Raw genomic sequence first — 22,384 nt, forward strand, 5'->3', positions numbered from 1 at the left:
AAAGAACAAAAAACCCCCAGTTCACTCTAGCGTGACTATTCATGACTCTCTCCAATTTAATACATAAGGACCTCAAACTAGTTCCACCACTTTTACAGGACCCTCTGAGTTGCGTGGCCACATATGTCCTGGTTCATCCCGGACGGGTCTGGTTTATGCCTAGTGTCCTGGACAGTCCCAGTTTGGATAATCAATTGGATGGTAACCCCACCTCTGGGGCTCTGCCTTGGCGATGAGACCCCATAGAACAATGTTTATCCTGCATAGATAGGGTTTCTTTCTGCCTCACGTAGAAATTATTGTCTTATGTTCCCTCCTGAGCTGAGTTTGTTGAGGGCAGAATTTGGGTCCTACCTACCTGTACCCCCTTTCCCCCCAGCCCATGGCACAGAGTCTGCAAAGGTAAACTCCTCTTATCTCCCACTGGATAAAGGGTAAAATTTAGTCAAGTGGTAACCTTGCCTAGGTAGTTGAAAGTACCGTACCATTTTGTTTTTTAAGATTTTATTTATTCATTTGACACAGAGAGCACAAGCAGGGGGAGCAGCAGGCAGAGGGAGAGGGAGAAGCAGGCTCCCTGCTAAGCAAGGAGCCTGACTCAGGGCTCCAACCCAGGACCCTGGAATCATGACCTGAGCCTAAGGCAGACACTTAACCTACTGAGCCACCCAGGTGCCCCACACCATACCAGTTCTAAATCATTCTTTTTGAAGTGGTCATGGAATGGAGTCTATGCACTTCCCCTCCTGGGAAACTGTACTTCCTATTTAAAAGTTCCCCTAACGAGAAGACTGTCACATCTCTTCCTAATACTAGCAGATGTCACTTATTGATCTTCTACTCTATGCCTGGCATGGTCACTCCACACAATCTATTTAATTCTTCTGACCACCTTATATAGTAGGTATTATAATTCCCACTGTACAGATGAGGAAACTGAGGTACAGAGGTCACACAGTGAGTGAGTGGCTGAGTGAGGATTAGAACCCAGATCTAATCCAAATGCTCTTTCTTTACATCATATCATGTTGTCGCTCTAATTTTGCAAATGAGGGAATCAGAGCCCAGAGCCCAGACATTCTGGTCTCAACCTACGTTCCTACTCCCTCTTCTTCCTCTGCTCAAATGAAGGTACAACATACTCTTGGTGGAACTTGCCCAAATAGAGATTGGCCTGAGGTTTGTAGCTAGCCTCTGGATAAGCTAGCTTAGGCGGAAGCATTAAGTGTTTGGCCAGAATGAAGAGGGTGGAGAGTGTAGCTGAAGAACAGACAATACTTTCCTGTAGTTAGTCAAACAAAGGTAGATCAGCTCTCCTGCACCACACAGAGGACCTCCAGACCGACGACCTCCCCCAACCCCTGAGTGTTATTTGACCTTTCCTGGAGCGGTGAGAACAGGAAGAAGCCTCTGAATAGCTAACATACAAGTCCCATGTGCATCTGCATTTTTCCCATAAGAGGGCCCTTTAGGACCTAACTCAGAGATTACTAACTCTTAGTCACAAACAGTCTTATCAAATCATGGTAAATGATCTTATTTCCAGCCCACTGCAGATTAGGAGAAACAAACAAGAAGGCTGGGGAGGAGGCTCCAGAATCGAGCAAATTGATTACAATCAAGTGCTGGCCAGGCAGGAAGGGAAAAGAACAGCACAATAAAAAGCTGAAAGAGGAAGTCACAGAATACAGCACCCCAAAAGCCCCTAAGGGCACCACTGAACTGCCACATAGGACATTAACTGCTGGATATAATGATGAACCTGAGGAAAAGTGATAGCTGGCTCAAGAAAGCAGGAAGGATATAATCCATTTTACAAAGAAAACACATTATTCATTCAACAAACAACATTTACTGAGCATCACTGCATAGTGATAGCTTCTGGAGACATACTAATGAACAGGACAGGATTCTTGACTTTAAGAAGTTAACAGTATAGGGGGGCCTGGGTGGCTCAGTCAGTTAAGTGTCTGCCTTCAGCTCGGGTCATGATCCCAGGGTCCTGGGACTGAGCCCACGTCCGCGGGGAGCCTGCTTCTCCCTCTCCCTCTGCCTGCCGCTCCCCCTGCTTATGCTCTCTCTGTCAAATAAATAAAATCTTAAAAAAAAAAAAAAAAGAAGTTAACAGTCTAATGCAAGAATCAGGAAGAGACAAATTATAACGCTCTTTTGTAAACACAATGACAGAGCTATACACTGGGTACTTACCATAAAAAGCAGATGAACTTAGGGAACACGGCTGCGGTTATCTGGCTCAGGGACAAATGTCAACAGAGTGCCAGCATCATAGCCCAGCTAATAAGGAACGTCTATGAGGAGGGTTCCTGCTCACTTCTGAGGTCTCATCTCTCACTATCCCCTTCCTAATGTGCTTTCTTGCCTCTGAGGTTTTGCAAATACTATTCCACTGCCTGGAACGTCTTCCCCTTTCCCATGCCTTCAGTTGACTAACTCAATTTATTCTAGGCTCCAATTAGAAATCACTTCCTGCAGTGATTCTTCCTAAGTTTGAGGCAGTCACTCCTCCCAAGAGCTCCCGTAGCACCTCAGGCATCTCCCAATTACAGTATTTACTGTTTACTTGACTATATTCCCTACTAGACCAAATGCTCATTGAGGACGGTAAGTGTGACTGTCTTTAGAGTGGTACCCGCAGTGTTCAGTACAGTGTCTGGACAAAAGTATGGGCTTTACAAATACTTGTTGAATTAGCTAACGAATATATAATACATAAATAAGGTCCTAGTATTACCTTGTTTTAGAGTGTGGCTGTTAAATAAGTGAGCTCAGGAGCCAGACCCTGGTGTTTGGATCCCAGGTCTGAATTTACTGACTGTGTAATCTTGGGTAAATTACCTAACCTCTCTGTGCCAAACTTCTTTATCGGTAAATGGAGATAACAGTAGCCTCTCATGGGATGTTGTAAGGATTAAACAAGACACTATGAGTAAAGGGGCTTGGAACAGTGCCTGGCATACAGTACCTCTCAGTAAATTTCAGCTATTATCCTTCATGTCTGGTCTTACGCTTCCAAAAGTGCATTCTCTCTGTGAAAAGTGGTTCCATTTGGGGAATCCTGCATACACTTTTCCCTTCTGAAAGGTAGAGTGCTGAGTAAGAACCAGCTGTTTAGGGGCGCCTGGGTGGCACAGCGGTTAAGCGGCTGCCTTCGGCTCAGGGCGTGATCCCGGCATTACGGGATCGAGCCCCACATCAGGCTCCTCTGCTATGAGCCTGCTTCTTCCTCTCCCACTCCCCCTGCTTGTGTTCCCTCTCTCGCTGGCTGTCTCTATCTCTGTCGAATAAATAAATAAAATCTTTAAAAAAAAAAAAAAGAACCAGCTGTTTAATTTGGTGTTAGTCAGCAGTTTCCTGTTTGACCGCCTCTTTCTACCTGGTCCTTGTTAAAATCCTACAGTACCACTGTTCCCCAGAATGCTCTTTGGAACTGAGTAGTGCATTACAATCACCTGTAAAAGAGCATTTTCCTTTCCTTATTTATTTTAGAATAACCCTGTGATGTAGACGTTATTGTCACGTTATAACTGAGAAAACTGAAGTTGAGAAGGGTGCTATAATCAGTTAGTGTGGGAGCTAGGACCCAGTCCAGGTCAGCTAGGCCCATTCTGTGCTCTTAGCAGTAAGCTCTTTTCCTCACATCACCCAGTTTGAGAATCCTGTCCCAGAAGATCTTGCTGGAGCCCCCAGATCATTCGAGGTCATACTATTCTTTATCTAAAAAAAGTAGCTAAAGGCAGAAAGGAGGTGTGGGGAGAGGTGCAGCACGCGCTGTCACATATTTACCCACTCTCACTGAGGAAAAGTAAGTAAGTCCTCCGAAGCTAAAGTGACTCATCCAAGACTGGCTCACCAGCTGCCCACCAAGATGGTCTTTTAAGGCCCCGTGTTTACAGCCGATCCTTGGCCAGTGAACTGACCCTTTCCCAACGAAGTCATTTACCAGCCTGTCTCCAGCACAGCCTGTCTCCAGCATGAGCTCGGGCTCCTGCTTCTCCTCTAAGCCAGACATTCATGTCTCTTTGCCCCTCTGACCACAGGGAGAATGACAACGCACCGCACTGTCATCCTTCTGCTCCCACCTCTGCTTTTTGATGTTGCGAAGTCTATGCCTGGATGCTGTCACAAGCATGTGCCTGATGTGCTCTCTGCAGGATTCCCTGGACTCAGCAGTGCCAAGGAGTCAGCAGAGGTGACAGTAGTCCCTGAAGCCTGTCACGCAGCCCTGGCCACTTGCCAGCACCACTGAAACTGCAAAAAAAGGCGACCACCTCCCACAATGAGAAACAGTGATTTAAGGTAAAGGGGTCTTACAGTCCTGAATCTAAGCTTTGCCACTTACTAAGTTCTTCTACCTATAAAATGGGTATGATAAGAAATAATTTGAGAAATATGAAGTATTTAAATATTATGAGAATCAAATCTGATAATAGGTTTATTTTTTTGATAATAGGTTTTTTTTTTAAGATTTTATTTATTTATTTGACAGACAGAGAGAGAGAGAACACAAGCAGGGGGTGAGGCAGGCAGAGGGAGAAGCAGGCTCCCCGCTGAGCAGGGGCCCGATGCAGGGCTTGATCCCGGAACCCGGTGATCATGACCTGAGCCAAAGGCAGATACTTAACCAACTGAGCCACCCTGGTACCCCTAATAGGTTTTTTTTAAACATCACCACAAACATTTACTAATGCCACTCTCTCTCTTGGGTTAAGCACTGCAGACACAGACATGAATCAGACATGGCACTTGTCCTCATTTGCAAAGCGTACTGGGGGAGACTTTGAATAAAGGTATACGAGGCAAGATGGGTGGTCTCTGGATAACAAAAGCTTTATCACTGCTGCCTTGTACAGAGAAAAGACAACCCTAGTTACGAGTGCCACTCCCAGGAACGTGTGCCATCTGATGTCACGGAAGGTCTAGCAGTGTCTCTGCCTTTAAAGATGTGAGTATGTCTCTGTGAGAGAATCTCTACGACTACTCTGACAAGTGTGAGAATAACCCCTTACATTTGTGCGGCATTTTATGGTTTAGAGAGCACTTTAATGCAATTGTTTCCTCACCCTATGACAACTCAGGACAGATACCATTCTTGCTAATCAACAGACAGAGGTAAAGAGGCTGGGTGGCCTGCCCAACCTGAACTGCTAATCGGTGGTGGACCGGAACCAGATCTGGAGCCTGCCTGGCTCTCTCTATACTTTTCCATGCCCAGCTTCTGTCAGTGCCCACAGGCTCAAGCCTCACATAAACCAGGGCTGGCCAATCTAGCTTGAAGCTCAGGATCTGGCTTAAATTTTTATCAAGAGTCTTGGGAAGAAGCCTCTGGGCTCTTTGCTTCCTCCCCCTCAAGATATGCCGTATCTACTACCTCTTTAAATCCTTACTACAACCTAAGACAGCCACCCTACTGCCAGCATGGACAGGCTGCCCCCTCAGCCTCTGTGGGCGCTGTCAGCTCTGCTTCCTGTGTTTGTCTTTAGGCAGAGGACAGGGCAAGAGGGAGACTCCTTGTGAAGGGTCACCAGGAGACCAAGGCCCTTCATTTCCTTCCACAGCCTGGAAAACCCTCTTTCCTCTCCAAATCCTGCCTGTTCTTTACAGCCTCGTCCAAGCCTCCTCTTCCAGGAAGTCCCTTCCCCCCAGCTCTGTCCTGGATGATTGTTGTGTTGATTATGTGTACCCATTTACCAGTTAAATCTTTATTGTCCAACAACATCTTTTGTAATACTTTCTTGCATTAAAATTTCCCTCTGACTCCCCAGTTAGGTCCTAGGCTCCTCATGGATGACAGTAACTAGTTCATAACATTTTCTGTATGTATTTCATAGAGCACCACGTCCGTATTTTCTGCAGCTTCAGCCATGAACACATGAGAACCTTTTCTTTTTTTTTTAAATATTTTATTTATTTATTTATTTATTTATTTATTTATTTATTTGATAGAGAGAGACAGCCAGCGAGAGAGGGAATACAAGCACAGGGAGTGGGAGAGGAAGAGGCAGGCTCCCAGCAGAGGAGCCCAATGTGGGGCTCGATCCCAGAACGCCGGAATCACGCCCTGAGCCGAAGGCAGACGCTTAACAATTAAGCCACCCAGGTGCCCCACATGAGAACCTTTACCCACCTGCCTGCTCATGAACACACCACCACTGAGCAGCTCAGAACAGTAAGTGTGATGAGAGTCACACATGCACACAGTCTGAAGGCACCAAAGATGGGACACACGTCATGTGACTTTGACAGGAATCACCCAGAAGAACTGCCTTGAGGATGAGGGGAATCTTGCCAGGTGGAGAGGGGAAGAAGGGCATTCTAAGGAAAGAAAGTGGTGTCTGCAAAGGCCAGGGGGTGAAGACTGTCCACTACCTATCCATTCAAGAAACTGAGTCTCTCAGTGAGCCTAGGATGCTATGGGCAGAGACGAGGTCGCCCAGGGAGGCAGAGGACTGACTCTGACGGGGCTTTGGATTCTGTCCTGAAAGCTATGGGCACACAATGGTTTTTTGTTAAGGAATTAAGCAACATGGCAAAGAGCAAAAACAAAAGATCAGGAGATGAGAGAACTGGATTCAAAAATGACTCATTCACTATGCATTTCAATCCCTCTGTGCCCCAGACTCCCTACTTTTCAAGTTGAAAAGTTTTTCTACATGAATGGTTCTTAAACTTTAGTGGGAACAAAATCACCTGGGTAACTTGTAAAAATTGTTGATTTTGGGGCCCCCATCTCTGCAATGTTCAGTAGGCAGGGCCCGGGAATGTACCGAAGAAGCACCAAACTAGACAGTCTCTGAGCGTCCTTCCCACTCTAACGTTCTCGTGATGAACACAAGAAAGATGCAAGGCTAGTCAAACCCATCCTACCTCCACTGCCACGTCCTGCTCCCAGGAAGCTAAGGATGTCTGGGCATCAGAACATTCTTCCCAAGCCTCATGTTTAGAAACTTAGAGCAAAGCCCCCAGGACACTAAGCCTTGGGATGAGACCTCCAATATCTCACTTATGCATCCTTCTGCCCGCCAGAATCCCAGTTGGAATTAGGGTCCTTCTACACCATACACTCCTGTCTATCTCCTCATTCACCTACCAACCATTAATTAAGTACTTTCCACAGGCTGGACCATGGCCTCAAGAGCTTGTAAATGCTGCAAATAACACTGAAAAAAAAATCTATCTTTTATAAAATATCTCTGTCAGGAAAGAGTTCAGAATTTTGAGTTGGAGAGAACCAAATCCTAATCCTGATGACTCTGGAAAATTACTTCACCCCTCCGGGCCTCAAATTCATCACTGGTAAAATGGAAACATTAATATCTATGAACTGGGTTGCTGTGAAAATCAAAGATGATGCGGTAATAGTCGGGGGCACAGGAAATGGCCAGCCCCTAGGAAACAGCCATTTTTCCAGTCCTGGAGCTGTAAAATATATCCACATTCCTCTCTTTGACTTTCAGAGGCTTTTCCTACCTAGTCCTAGTTAATCTCTCCAAATAGACTTTCAACTCCTCCTTTCCTGCTGTCAAAACCCCCATAAGACGACTCCAGTGATCCTACTATGAATCCTCAGGAGGCAGCACTGTGCATTAGAAAGAACAGAGATCGGAGTCAGTGAGACTGGGGAGCAAAAGTCACTGTGCGACTTGGATCAAAATACTTAACATCTCTGAGAATCTGTTTCCTCATCTGCAAAATAGATATCTTCACCTACTGTGCAAGACTCAATGGCAAACCCAATTAAAAAACAGACCAGGGATCTGAGTGGATAGATGTACGTAAGGCCAAAAGGCACATGAAAAGATGGTCAACACCATTAGCCATCAGGAAAACGCAAATCTAAACCACAACAAGAAGCAACTTCTTACCCACCAGGATGGCCAAAGAAGACAGGCAGTAACAAGAGCTGGTGAGGATGCAGAAAAACCGGACCCTTATACACGGCTGGTGGGAACGTAAAATGGTGCAGCGTCTTTGGAAAACAGTCTAGCAGTTCCTCAAAGGTTAACAGAGAGTTATCCTGTGACTCAAGCAATTCTACTGTTAGGTATAAAGTCAAGAAAACTGAAATCATTATATTCACACAAAAACTTGTACACAAGCATTCACAGCAGTATTATTCATAATAGCCAAATGTAGAAACAACTCAAATATCCCTCAATTGATGAATGGAGAAATGAAATTTGGTACATTCATTAACAAACTATTATTCAGCTATGAAAAAGGAATGAAGGGGCGCCTGGGTGGCACAGTGGTTAAGCGTCTGCCTTCGGCTCAGGGCGTGATCCCAGCGTTCTGGGATCGAGCCCCACATCAGGCTCCTCCGAAGTGAGCCTGCTTCTCTCCCACTCCCCCTGCTTGTGTTCCCTCTCTCGCTGGCTGTCTCTATCTCTGTCCAATAAATAAAAAAATAAAAAAATCTTTAAAAAAAAAAAAAAAAAAGAAAAAGGAATGAAGCACTAATACATGTTACAACATGAATGAACCCTGAAAACATGCTAAGTGGGGGCGCCTGGGTGGCTCAGTCGTTAAGCGTCTGCCTTCGGCTCAGGGCGTGATCCCAGAGTCCTGGGATCAAGCCCCACATCAGGCTCCTCCACTGGGAGCCTGCTTCTTCCTCTCCCACTTCCCCTGCTTGTGTTCCCTCTCTCGCTGTCTCTCTCTCTCTGTCACATAAATAAATAAAATCTTAAAAAAGAAAAAAAAGAAAAGAAAACATGCTAAGTGAAAGAAGTCAGTCCAAAAGATCATGTATTGCATGACTCCATTTATATGAAATGCCCAGAATATGCACATCTATAGAAACAAAGTAGATCAGTGGCTATCTGAAATTAGAGGGAGTTGAGAGGAAATGGGCAATGGAGTTTCTTTATGGAGTGATGAAAATGTTCTAAAACTGACCGTGGTGATGGATGCACGACCCTTGTGAATATACTATAAACCACTGACTTATACACTTTTTAAAAAACAGATTTATTTATTTGGGGGAGAGCGCACACGTGCGTGCACGCACACATGAGTGTGAGTGGGGGGAGGGGCCGAGGGAGAGAGAGAATCTCAAGCAAACTCTGGGCTGAGCGCAGAGCCTGATGCAGGGCTCTATTCCAGGATCCTGAGATCACGACCTGAGCCAAAATCAAGAGTCAGACACTCAACCCGACTGAGCCACCCAGGCCCGACTTACACACTTTAAATGACCGAACCATATAGTATGAGCATTAAATCTCAACAAAGCTGTTATATTAAAAAAATGTATGTAAGGAGGTGAGCACACTGCCTGGCATGCAGTAGGTACTCAGTAATGGTAATACATTTATTATTGTGCCCTTTCCTCTTCCTGATGCGACACTCTCACTCTGGCCAGAATCACCTCTCACACTAGCACTGGAGAATATGTAAGGCTCACTGCAGGGAGCCCATTTCATACTCACAGGTGAGCCCTGATGCCTAATATCCCAGGACTAAGAGTCTTTCTCCAATACTCAGATTAATAAATATATAACTCTTGGAGAAGTAAGAAAACAACAGCCTCCATTTATTGAACACTTACTATGTGCCAGGTTCTGTGCTAGGAACTTTATAACTGTTTTCCTCCCAAGAACCTTACTTACTAGGCAGGCTCTTATTATTATTATTCCTACTTAATTAACGTAGAAACCACGACTTGCAGAGTTAAGTAGCTTGTTGCAGGTCACTGATATTCAATGATGGAGCTGCTCTGTTTAACTCCAAGGCTTGTACTCTTTTCTCTATGTGATTACATGACTTCATTATTCCTTTTTATCTACACGTTACCCATCCTTTATAACTCAAGCAGTCTGATTTTCACTGATATCCCTTTCCTCTATGCATTCAAGTAATATCTAGTTCATATCAAATTAGTTAACATTCTCTTTCACATAGACTTATGTGTTCACAGATTGCCTCATGTGTATATCCTTGAACATGGCAGGTGCTCAGTAAATAAATACTTCCTTAGTGAGTGGATGATAAGCTTGTCTCCCCAAGAAGAAAATGGGTTCTTGAAGGATAGATACTGTGTCTTATATAGATCTTTTTATCCTTCCCACAGAGAAGGCACTCATGGCCATCTAGGCTGGCCTATGGATGGAAGACGAGACCCCACTTGAAAATGGTCCTCACAGATGGCACATTCTCTGCCCATGGACTGGAAAATTCCTCCTTAAGAACAGAACTCTGTTTATCTCTTTATTACCTTCTAGTAGGAGCTCAGAAAAGGTTTGAAGAATTAAAGGGAAGCCTGGGTCAGCACTTACTCTACTGAAGGCACATTAGGGCAGCCTTCCCCTAAGGACCCCAAACTCATCTTCTCTCATGCCCACGAAAGGGAAGGGGGAGAGTGAACAGGAAGGTTGGAGCTTTAAGAAAGGCTGTTGACCCTGCCTGTAATGCTAGACTGTGTGGCATCCTCTCTGGCCCAGGGCCCTCCCTCCTCTCCCACCTGTTTAAAAAATATTTTATTTTAGGTAATCTCTACACCCAAAGTGGGGCTCGAACTTACAACCCTGAGATCAAGAGTTGCATGCTCCACCGACTGAGCCAGCCAGGTGCCCCCAGGACCCCTTCATTGACCACAGACCCAGGTGGAGCTTTCCACAGCCCATGTGTCACCTTCACACCATCAAATTCAAAGACTGGGACAAACTCTTAAGAATGTGTTACTCTGCGGTCTGTAGGCCCATCAACACTCTGTTTGACCCTCCCTTTCTTTCCATCTCTTCTAACTCTCACAGCAGTAACATGTCACAGCTACTTAGAGTCCCTCTGAGGTGGCCTATCATTACTCTGAGCTTAACTTCTCCCTACTGCCCCCGCTTTGCCCCCATCCCAACCAAAGCATCCCATCCTTCAGATCCTCCAGGTAGGGCTGGCAACAAGAGGAGGAGCCTGCCCTCTGCCTTTCAGCCAGTTATGCTACTTGGTTGGCCAAACTCAGTCCCTCTGTGCTCCCCATCTCTACACCTGCTTGCCTCTCCTCTGCCTTTTCTTCAAAATGTTAAAAACTCGCAATAAAAAACAAATACAAAATGCTGTAATTAATAGCCAATTCCAAGCCAACCCAGCATCTCTACTAATAAACCTCAACACTTGCAAAAAGAACAATAAATTCTGTCTCTCTCTGGTTCTGAGGTGGTCTCTTTTATATCCAGTCCGTGTGTGTGTATGTATGTGGGTAAGTGTGTCTACGTATATATTTATTTTCCTTTATTTCCCATCCAGGGAGGGGCAGAATAATGAACTGCGTGCGTCAGGGAAGATGAATCTGAGATACTAGGGAGCAGTGCAGTAAAAAGATTAAAGTGTTATTATTGTTGTTTTTTTTTCCCCCATGGTCCATTGTGACAGCTCGACCGTCATCTGTAAAAAATGTCTCAGCGAGAGATAATCATCGGAAACTCAATAAAGCGTCAGGGGGAGCCTCAGCCCCCATCAATCACTGGGTGCCTGGAAAATTTCAGCCCTCTGTCTCCCTTCCTGCTATCCATATAAATGTCTCTAATATATTTTGTGTGGTGTGTGGGACCCATCCCTGATTTGGAACTTTTGATGAAAAAATATTTATACACAAAATATGTAAATCAGTTAAAAATCACAGGGCTACTTCTTTACCACCCCATCCCACTTTTCCTTATTTTTATAAATGTATCAAATTTATTCTTTTTAATAAAACATGTCAACCAGTCTATCTCCCTCTCGTCGTCAAACATACATAAATACATATATAGGTTTAGAGGGCTAAAAGGAGGGAAACAATTAACCTAACTGGCTGATACACTTCACCTTGAAGTTGGCCAACAGGCGTGATGGATTGACAGTGCACTGTCTATCCTGGTGACTCTATAGCGGCTGGCGCTACTGAGAAATGAGATGTAGAACCACTGGCCCTGCAGGTGCGACAAGGCCGTGACAATGATGAGGAAGAGGCAGGGACATTATTAAAAATAATAACTTGCCCCAACAGCTTTTGGCCTGGCAGATTCCCAAGCCTTCCAAGACCCTGGACAAGCAGAGGTTCTGGGCTAAATGTGGGGCACACACAGGGTTCTGTGTAAGAGCAGGAGACAGTTCTGCTGCCATTTGGCTGCATCTTCCTGCCTCAGTTTCCTTTAGTGCCTGCACCACAGCGTGGCTGTGGCACACCGTATCAGTGCATGTCATCTGTGGCTGCGGTGGTCTTATCATCACCATCCCATTACACCTCCCCCGCTTCTCTGCCCTGGAAGCGATCTGCGCCTCTGGTGCCCTCGCCTCGAAAACCTTCAGAGCCCCTCTCTGACTAAAGGACAAAGTCCAAGCATCTTGATCCGGCCCTAGTACACTAACACTGCATCTTTACTGTTCAATACTCTTCAAAATAAACCTTCTGTGTGGATGCTTCCACTAAGCAAGTTCACTTCACAGCCTGACACACATTTCGCTGTTTCCCAGTGTTTGGGATATAACACACCCCTTCACACCCAACTGCACCCACCTATAGGCCCTCCATAAAACTTTCTTATGCTTTGGGGCTCAGATACCATTTTATTTCCTTGACTGCTTCAACCAAAGATTCTCTTCTGAGCTCTGGTAGTCCTTGTTTTCTGTTGCTCTGACTGAACACTTGTCAAATACTGTCTTGGTCAAGTCTTCAATCTTTATTATTATTATTACTTTTCTTGCTGGTACCTTACACATTTGCATGATGCCTTGTATTTTCTCAAGTGCTTTCATAAGTACTTCAATTCGATCTTTATAATAAGCCAATGGTGTAGGAAATATTCTACCCTACAGATGAGAAAATCAAGTCTCAGAGAAATAAAGAGAAATGCCCAAAGTCACAGTTTGGTGATGGCTAAGCCACTCCTTAGACTCTAAATAATGTTTGGCTCTCTACAGACAACAGTCTGCTACCACTGAAAAGCATGTGGAAGGCCATGTCAAAGAGTCTGAATAAAGTTCCACAAGAGTATGAGGAGGATAATGATGATGACAGAAAAACAGAAATTTACATTAGTGGAATTCCTTTTATATTCTAGGTTTTAGGTTAGGGACAAATATGCTGTCTCTAACGCTTCTGATAACCTTTATATATATATTTATTAATTATGTTCCATTAGCTCTGGGAAACAAACTGATAACCTTCATTTTATAGACAAGGAGACGGAGCCTCTGAGAGGTGCGGAAAATTGCTGCAGGTGTCATAGCTATTACGTGTTCTGTACTACCAGTAATACTATGGCATAAGCACACAGCCTTGCTAGGAGTGAAGCTTAAAGTGGCAAAATAAGGTCTCTTCCAGGGAGAAGGCCCAGGTGAGTTTTTAAAACCAGTTCAAGCCTGAGGCCAGAACTAACATCTGTAGTCTACATCATGCTACTCAAAGACTGGAGAGCTGTGAGAAATGCAAAATCTCAGTTCCCACTCCAGAGCCACTGAATCAGAATCTCTGGGGGTGGGGCCCAGGAATCCATGTTTTAATAAGCCCTCTAGGTGATTCTTATATCCTTGGGAGCATAATTACTTCCATCTGAATGTATGCTCTCCAAGGGCATGCATTCTCTCTGCTGTCCCTAGGTAGGGCTGGCGCATGGTAGGTGCTGGGTGGCTAACTTATACTGAATAGATGAGCCAGGATGAGACCACTCCCTGGCATGTCCTGGGGAAGGGGAGAAAGATTAATAGAGAGCAGTTCCATTACCGCCAGTGGGAACTCCTAGCCATCTCCTGAACTCCAGGGCACTTGTCCACTGGTTTGTGATGCGCCAGCTTGCACCGTCCTGTCCCCCATCTGAAGACACAGAGATGGGGAGGTCAGCTGGAGCAGGCCAGGACCTGCAGCCCCTGGAGCTGTGGGAAGGGGACCACCCAGACTGTTGGGGTTGGCCCTGGGAGGTAGAGCCTGGCAAGTCAGGCCCTCTAGCCCCAGAAGGGTCCTACACCAACCAGCTTCTACACAACTCATCTTTATTCAGCCACCACTTGGAGCTGAGAAGAGAAGGTGATTTATATCCTGTTCTGACCATGTTTCTGCCATGTTTTATTGTTTTAATTGTGTATATGAGAGGCACTCAGAGTGCTCGCTTGCACTTCTGACAGCCCCAGACACCCAATGTTTATATCAGTTACTTACAAGCAGCCTGCGGCATCCCTGGCTGAGCGACTTGTTTACTGTTACCATTAATTTACAGTCTCCTCCACCTGAGGATTGGGACCCACCACCCAGCCGCCAGCCACAAGTGGAACTCTGCCGGAGTGGGCTTGGATGGGCATCAAGGCACTGAATGGAATGTGGTCAAGATCAGGAGTGAGCTGGTAGAGAAGCAGCAGTGATCTCCACGCTCCCCTCTCCACATGTGTCCCCTCTATGTGCCTTTGCTCAAGCTGTGTCCCCTGCTTAGAATAGCTTTTCTTTTCTCACTTTCTTTCTGCCCTCCAAAGCTCAGCTCAGATCCCACTTATAAGTACATCACTTGCTCTGATGGTGAGCATAGAGCTTCTAGACCTTAGAAATCACATGGCTGACGGGGGCCTTGGAAGCCACATTATCCAATGACACAGGACAAGAATCCCCTGTATGGAATCCCTGATGGGCAAACATCCAGCCTCTGTCAATGCCCCTTGAGTGATGAGTTGCTCAGTACCTCCAAGGCAGCTTTACACGGAGTCAAAACCCACTTCAGTAGAGTTCTTCATCACACTATGCTATACTTATCTCTAGTCATCCTAACAGCCCCGTGAGATGGGTACTGTTATCCCTATGGTACAGAGGAGAAAATGGAAATTCTAGAACCTTAAGTCACTTGCTCAAGATCACACAACTAGTAAGTTACAGAACTTAGACAAATAGAGCTTAGATAACTGCCTACCACTGAAACCTGACCTTTCTCCAGGACACCATTATACCTCTGAAGATGCCACTCTTGAGGGCTGAAGAGAATGGACAGAACAGTCAGGCCAACACGGTTTCTATGTCAGGCACTCCTGTGTCACTTGCACCAGCAGACCTGTCCTCTACCCAGAAACACCAGCCCTGGCAAGGGTGGGGAATACTGTGATGTGCCCAGCTGAGCAGGCTCCTTGCTAAGGAGCAATGGCCATATGTAAAACAGAAGGGTTTTGCTAGGAACAGGGCAACTGATGACAAAGTCTCAGAAAGGAGGTCACAGAAGTTTCTTTCCTTTCTAGACCGTGCCTGTTCTGAGCAGGTAGAACAGACAGAACCTCTCTGAGAGAAAACAAGGCAACTTCTCTGATACCTTTGGTACCCTTGTGTGGATCCTCTTTCCTCCTCAAACCTTAGATGCTGTACCCTGAGTGAGGAGCTTGTCCCCTTTCCTCTTACCTTCACTCTTTTCCTTAGACAATTTCAGTCACACCCACTGTAGTCACTACCAAGCAAACACTGGTGACTCCTAAATCCCTATCTTCTGCCAGACTTCTCCTTTGAACTCCAGACCCGGACATCCAACTGTTCACCCAAATCAGAAATCAGGATGTCACCATGGATACCTCCTTCTCCATCAACTCCCACGGTCTGCTTAGAACTCAACCTAATATTTTTTTTAACATCTACTTTCTCCATTCCCAAAGATCACTTTTAGGAATCCCCAGAAATTGTAAGTGCATTTTGGGGGAGAGGGGCAGAGCTTCCCACCCAATTCTCAAAGGGGGCCCTCGTCCCCTAAAGGTCAAGAGCCACTGCTAATTTCTCCCCTGCAATTTCATCCTTCACCCCATCAGAATGATCCATCTAAAATGCAAATGTAAACCAAGCATCCCCTTACTTAAAATCCTTTAATGACCTTCAGAAAACAGTGTGAGCACCCTAGAACTGTCTTACAATGTCCTTCTCATGCAGACCCTGCTTCGCTCTCTAGTCTCACTTCTTGCTACTCTCCTCAGCACCATGGCAGATGAGTCCACTTGCTGTCATCTACCCACCCCATGTCTCTGCATGTGTTGTTCCTTCTGCCCTGGAAGGTCTATCCCTCTAAGTCTGCCTGGCAGACTCCCACTCATCCTTAAGACCCAGTTCAAAGTCACTTACACTGTGACACTTTCCAGACAGCAGCCTGCCGTCAGTGCGATCTCCACTCTTTGTACACCTACCCTTGCATTATCACTCCGCACTGTGGGGCCTTATTCACAGGTCTGTCTTCTCACTTGACTGGGAACACTGTTGAGGGGCTAGACCATGTATATTCATTTCTACATTCTCAGCATCTGGCAGAGTGCCTGACACTCGGTAAATACATGCTGGATTATAAAGAAATAAAACTAATAAGCAATTACACCTGGAGAGCACTTTACAATTCACACATCCTACACTTTATCTCTAAATGTTCACAATACTGATAAAGTAGAAAAGGGATATATTACTGGGGTTTAGGGAGGGCCTGCCAAGGTCACAAATGACAACTCACCACCTCCTTTTGGTACTGAGCACAGTACAAGGTCCACAGAAATATCTATCAGAAATTTAGTAAATTTGATGGACCCGGCACGGACTCTGCTCCAATAGTGAAGAACTGTCCAACTGAGCCCGTGACTTTCCTTTGAATTTGCCTAGACACACTCTGGGCAAAGGGCTAGCCTCTTGTTCTTTTTTACCCTCCTCACATATCCTGTAAATCAGGTAACCTCCTGTGAAAAAGTCTATCCAATCCAAAGGAAAGAGAACCACAAGATTCTTTTGTTCTTGTCTACTTCACCAATGAGAATGACCCAGAACTAGATACAGTAGGCAACAGTTATTGGTTGAATGGATGAAAGAACAAGGTATCTTTAAATAAGAAAAAAAAAAGAAGAAAGAAAGAAAAAAATCTGGTTAAGAAGGAGCTATAGGCTTGGTAAGGACGGAGGAGAGCCCTGGGATGATTCTAGAGGACTGTCACTTTTCAGGGCCTAGAGCACATGAAGTTGGAGGGCAGAGCACATCCAAACTGATACACCAGGGAAAACTGGATAAGCCGCAGGACACTGTGGCAGGCAGTGCAGTCTGGAATTTAACAAACAAACAAAAAAACCAAAACCACAATAACAACAACAACAAAAAGATGCAGAGACAAGAACATCCTGCAAGGTACAGAAAAGTGAGTTCATCAATGATTCTGACAAAATTCTAGAATGTATTTTTTTTTTAAAGGTTCTTAAACACTTAGGTAATTACTGGGTATCAGTATGGGCTCCCTGAGGACAAGATAAGACCATGCCAGAAGAACTTAGTATCTTTTGGGGAAAGGGTTCTTGGGTAAAAAAATACGACAGATGCTAAATACATTTTTATTTTAGCAAGAAATCTAAATTTAGGTAGGAATGTCACCAGTAAATATATGAATCCACAGAAAGCCTATTCACTAAATTTGTAGATCACACAAAATAAGAAGAGATATTTAATATTTTCATCTTATTTCATAAAGAATATAATAGCCTTTTCCAATATTTTTGTTGTCTACCTACCTACCTACCTAGAATGTAGGCTGGCTAGTGTAAAGAGTTAAAAACAAGTTCAGAGGAATACTGACAGAAAGAAAAGAAAAGAAAGGAAGGAAAGAAGGAAGAAAGAAGAAAGAAAATACCTACAACAGGGTCAGCAAATACAGCCTACGGGCCAAATCCAGCCTGCTGCCTACTTTTGTAAATAAAGTTTTACTGGTTCATATCCACACACATTTGTTTGTGTGTTGTCTGAGGCTGCTTCTGCACTATAGTGGCCAAGATGAGTACTTAAAACTCAGACCAACTGGCCCACGAAGCTTAAAAGCCACTATGCAGCTTTTTCCAGAAAAGTTTGCTGACCACTGATCTAGAATGTTGAATATAAGCATCAATCTGGAGAGAACAAAGATAGAAATTTAAATGCAGGGGGTAGGGACTGGTGTGACAGCAAAGGTTGGCCTACACGGCTTCACAGCTTTGGGATTCTGTGAAATCAAAAATAATGCCTGAGCCCTGCTGGGATCCTGAGAGCAGATGATAAGGCACTCAAATAATCCCTTCCCTTCCACCTGGCTCTGCCCCCTCAGCAAATGCTCCTCTTCGCTTTTCGGTGAGAGCACCTGTACAGACGACCCAGCTGAGGACAGCAATGCTGTGTTTGAGTGAGGAGAGGACAGCCCACAAGATGAGTCTCCACATAACAGGCTGCAAATACAGGGCAAGTTCGGTACTCGTGAAATTCTCCTCCGAAACATAAAGTGAACATAATTCCTCCAGCTCAGTGGGGAATCCAAGGAGGCATAGGTCATGGCCCGCACATGGAACTGTCAGCAGAGGAGGAGAGGAAAGACATACGGGCAGATGAGAGTTCAAATAACCATATAAAAGGCCAAGATTTAGAGAACATTCAAAAGAGCAGCTGAGGGCAGGCTGCAATTATTGCCAAGGACAGGAAAGGCTTCGTGGAGGATCCAGCCACAGAAGTGAAGCTTGACAGAGGAGCAGGTTTAGAGAGGCAACTCCACACTTCTCCTGGCAGCAGTGTTCTGATGCTCTTGACATTGCTCTCATGCTGCTGATCTGAGAAACCTCGCTGGGGCAGCAACGACACCTCTGCTCTGGACTACCACAGCTACGTCAGTCTGGCAGCCTCACTGAAAGCTCTGAGGACCAAGTGCACTGCTCGCCTCACTGAACATCCCTTCAGTCAATGTTCTGACCCTCAGGCAGTCGGCATGGCTGTCTGTCCCCCTGGCATCACTGCTAACCCTACAGCAGTACTTCTCAGCTGTCCTACTGCTGGAAACAGGGGTATCTCAACCTCCGTGAGTGACACAGACAGGGGGGCCAGTATGAACAAGCAAAAACTCGAAAGTAAAGTAAATATTCATTGCTGTTTGTAGCCAAAGCAACTTATCCTCTTCTACACCTCAGTTTTGAAGAAGCACTCACCAGAAGTAACAAAGACTGACTTGCCTGAGCACCCTCCAACAGACATGTGACTGAACCCTGATACAGGTGCACACCGCCTCTTTCTTCTGAAGTCCAAACAACCCACATTAACACCCTCAGGAGGCACTGATGACCACCTCATTTTATAAGTATAGACATCAAGGCACAGAGAAGGTCCACTATTTGTCCTGGGTCTTAATGGTAAATTGAGGGGCCAGTCCCAGAGACAGGACTGCATTTTGCATACGGAGGCAGGGGAAAGCAGGATTCAGAGTGGTATTGAGGGACTTCTGAGGCAGAGGAAACCAGTGAGGCTGCTTTCTAGTTCTGGGACAGGGATGGGATAGGGTAAGTCTGCGGGAAGTAGAAGAGGAACAAAGCCACATTCCATGCAGTTGCCTCAATTATTTTATGGAAACCTGCTCCATTACCCACTCACCTGAGGCTCTATGGACTGAGGTGCTTTCAGGAGAACGTCAGGTGAAAGGGATCCCCCACTCCCTGCTCTGGTCATGAAGTCAGGCCTCTATCTTATTCCCCAAGACTGCTGAAGGGACATAAATGATACAGCCAGAAGGGACTGTGAAGGGCACCTGTTCCAAGTTTTCTGGGTTATCCATGAGTTCCCGGAGGATGAGGGACTTGAAGGCTCTCACTCTGAGTTGCTGGTAGAGCTGGCACAGAGCAAGGCTGCCGAGAAGCCAAAGGGAGGAGAGTGCTCAGAACAGCAGGGGAGTCTGTGCTTACCTTCCAAAGAATGGATCCCCTGCTCCTTGGCAGTCTTATAAACACTGCTGAAATCATCCCCAAGGTTTGGGTCAGCACCAGCAGCAAGCAGGATCCGCACCACACTGGAAGAAATCAGAAAGACACAAGTGTCAAAAGCTGGAAAGGCCGAGGAAGTAGAGACTCAGATTCTGAAGCATGTTTGGGATCGGAGCTGCTTCTGCTTGTGAGAGTGGTACAGGGGAAAGAACGTAAACTCTGCCAGTGTAAAAGACAAGGAAAGCTCTGAAACGGACTACTCTGGTCAAGTTATCGAACACCTCCCCAAGGCGAGGTTTCCGCAACTACAAAATACAAAGTATTTATTCAACAATTACTTATCAAACACTTACTGTGTCATAGTCACTGTTCTAGGTGTTAGGGTCTACACCCTCATGGAGCTTATGCTCTTCTGGGAATATCAAGAATTCAGCATGAAATTATAGCAGTGCGTGGTAAAGGCTATGATGGAGGAAGTACTGGGGCGCCTAGGTGGCTCAGTTGGCTAAGCGTCTGCCTTCAGCTCAGGTCATGATCCCAGGGTCCTGGGATTGAGCCCCGCAAGCCCTGGGTCGGGCTCTCTGCTCATCGGAGAGCCTGCTCTTCCCTCTCCCTCTCCCTGCCGCTCCACCTGCTTGTGTGTGAGCTCTGTCATGTAAATAAATACATCTTAAAAAAAAAAGAAGAAGTATCACATACAGTGGGGAACCAAGGACGGGGATCAGGAAAGGCCTCCCAGAGGATGTGGAATTTAAGGAACTTAAGAGTTGGAAGGCTGCATAGCCAGACCTGGATGGTGAAGTGGGAGGTCTCAATGCTTTCACAGTCCTGGAGGCAAAAGAGCACAGGGCTTCACCTGAAGAAAGTAGCATTGGAACTGAGAGTGTAAGGGGAAGAGCTGTGGGAGAGGACGTACGCTACTGAAGGGCTTAAAGAGGAAGTGACGACATATGCTTTTCCTCCCCACTTCAAAATATACAGATGTAAGTCTTCCCTTACATCCATTTCCTCAATCTAGATTCCAAGAGTAACCACTATTTATAGTTTGGTGTATTTCCTTCCAAACCTTTGCTACTCGAAGAATCACTCCACTGGCTGTGTGAGAATGGACTGGAGGGAGTAGAACCAGAGGCAGGAGCATGTACAGACTTGTTATGAGATTAAATTAGGTAAATTTAAAAACCACCGAACATAGAGTGCTTGACTCAGGAAGTGCTCCATATATACGTTCACTTCCCTTCTATTAACGCATGCTCCTGCTAATGCTTTCTTTTTTCCTTTAGGAGAGAAAAAAAAAAAAAAAAAGCCTTGCTCACTATAAAAAATTCAGAAACTATAAATAATTAAAAAGAAGAAAATGGTTTTAGAATATGTAACATCCTTCCAGTTTTTTCAATGTATGTATGTTTTTATTTACAAAAATAGATCATATATAAATTCTCTCTGAACACCCACAAACATACACATTTCCACTTTTTAATAAAGATTTTATTTATGAGAGAGAGCAAGCACATGAACACAAACATGCAAGTGGGGAGAGGGGCAAAGGGCGAGGGAGAGGGAAAGTGAGAGAAGTCTCAAGCAGACTCCACACTGAGCAATGCAGGGCTGGATCTCACGACCCTGAGATCATGACCTGAGCCAAAACCAAGAGTCGGATGCTTAACCGACTGAGCCAGCCAGGAGCCCCATTTCCATGTTTTAGGTATCTGTTTACCACATTGTTGTTAACGGCTGCACAGCGTTCTCCTATAGTATACTTTACTTAGCCAATCTCCTATTGTAAAACATTAGATTATTTTTAATATTTCAGTAACACATGTCTGATTATTTCCTTTGGCTAAATTCCTAGGAGATGAAGTTCTAGGTCAAAAATGTAAGCCTCTGGGGCGCCTGGGTGGCACAGCGGTTAAGCATCTGCCTTCGGCTCAGGGCGTGATCCCAGCGTTATGGGATCGAGCCCCACATCAGGCTCCTCTGCTATGAGCCTGCTTCTTCCTCTCCCACTCCCCCTGCTTGTGTTCCTTCTCTCGCTGGCTGTCTCTATCTCTGTTGAATAAATAAAATCTTTAAAAAAAAAAAAGTGTAAGCCTCTTTTTTTTTTTTTTAAGATTTTTAAAATTTATTTGAAATTTATTTGAAACTGCGGGGAGGGGCAGAGGGGAAGGAGAAACAGACTCCTCGCTAAGCAGGGAGCTGGACACCGAGATCATGATCTGAGCCGTAGGCAGATGCTTAACCGACAGACCCACCCAGGCTCCCCCAAGTGTAAGCCTTTTTAAGGGTTTTGATAAATATTATCGAACTGAATTTCAGAAAGATTGTACCAATTTTTTTTTTAAAACTAGCAAAGGAAGAAGGATGAGAGTAACTGTTGTGCCTCCCTTTCACAAAAATAGGGTGTTTATTTTTCTTTATCACGGGTCAGTCTGATAAGCAGAAATGGAATCACACTGCCATCTCCACTTGCATTTCTTGGATTACTAATGAGGCTGGACTTAAAAAATATATGTGTTTAGTGGTCAGTTGTGTTTTTTTTCATGAATCACAACAGCTGACTGTCTATTTTCATAATGTCCTTTGACCATTTTTCTCTTAGTTTGTGATCTTTTGCTTACTGGCCTTTAGAACTGTTAATGCTTTTGAAGGCATAATGGTAAGCATTTCAAAAAATTACTCTAGGGGCACCTGGGTGGCTCAGTTGTTAAGCGTC

At 45.1% G+C, this 22,384-nt stretch overlaps 1 protein-coding gene across 2 annotated transcripts in view; it reads right to left on the reverse strand.

Moving 5' to 3' along the window:
• Positions 1–22,384, reverse strand: part of CLPB (caseinolytic mitochondrial matrix peptidase chaperone subunit B) — a 138,167-nt gene that overhangs the window by 68,384 nt on the left and 47,399 nt on the right. Inside the window, exons 4-5 of one of the 2 annotated variants that reach the window (XM_008707308.2) lie at positions 19,654–19,757; positions 13,715–13,804 (exon numbers count right to left, since the gene is read on the reverse strand). In XM_008707308.2, coding sequence (XP_008705530.1) covers positions 13,715–13,804; positions 19,654–19,757 — 194 coding nt within the window. The remainder of the gene's footprint in view (positions 1–13,714; positions 13,805–19,653; positions 19,758–22,384) is intronic. The other variant, XM_008707307.2, reaches the window with a different exon arrangement.

The sequence above is a fragment of the Ursus maritimus genome, unplaced genomic scaffold (assembly GCF_017311325.1).
Source record: "Ursus maritimus isolate PB19 unplaced genomic scaffold, ASM1731132v1 scaffold_16, whole genome shotgun sequence".
Lineage (NCBI taxonomy): Eukaryota > Metazoa > Chordata > Mammalia > Carnivora > Ursidae > Ursus > Ursus maritimus.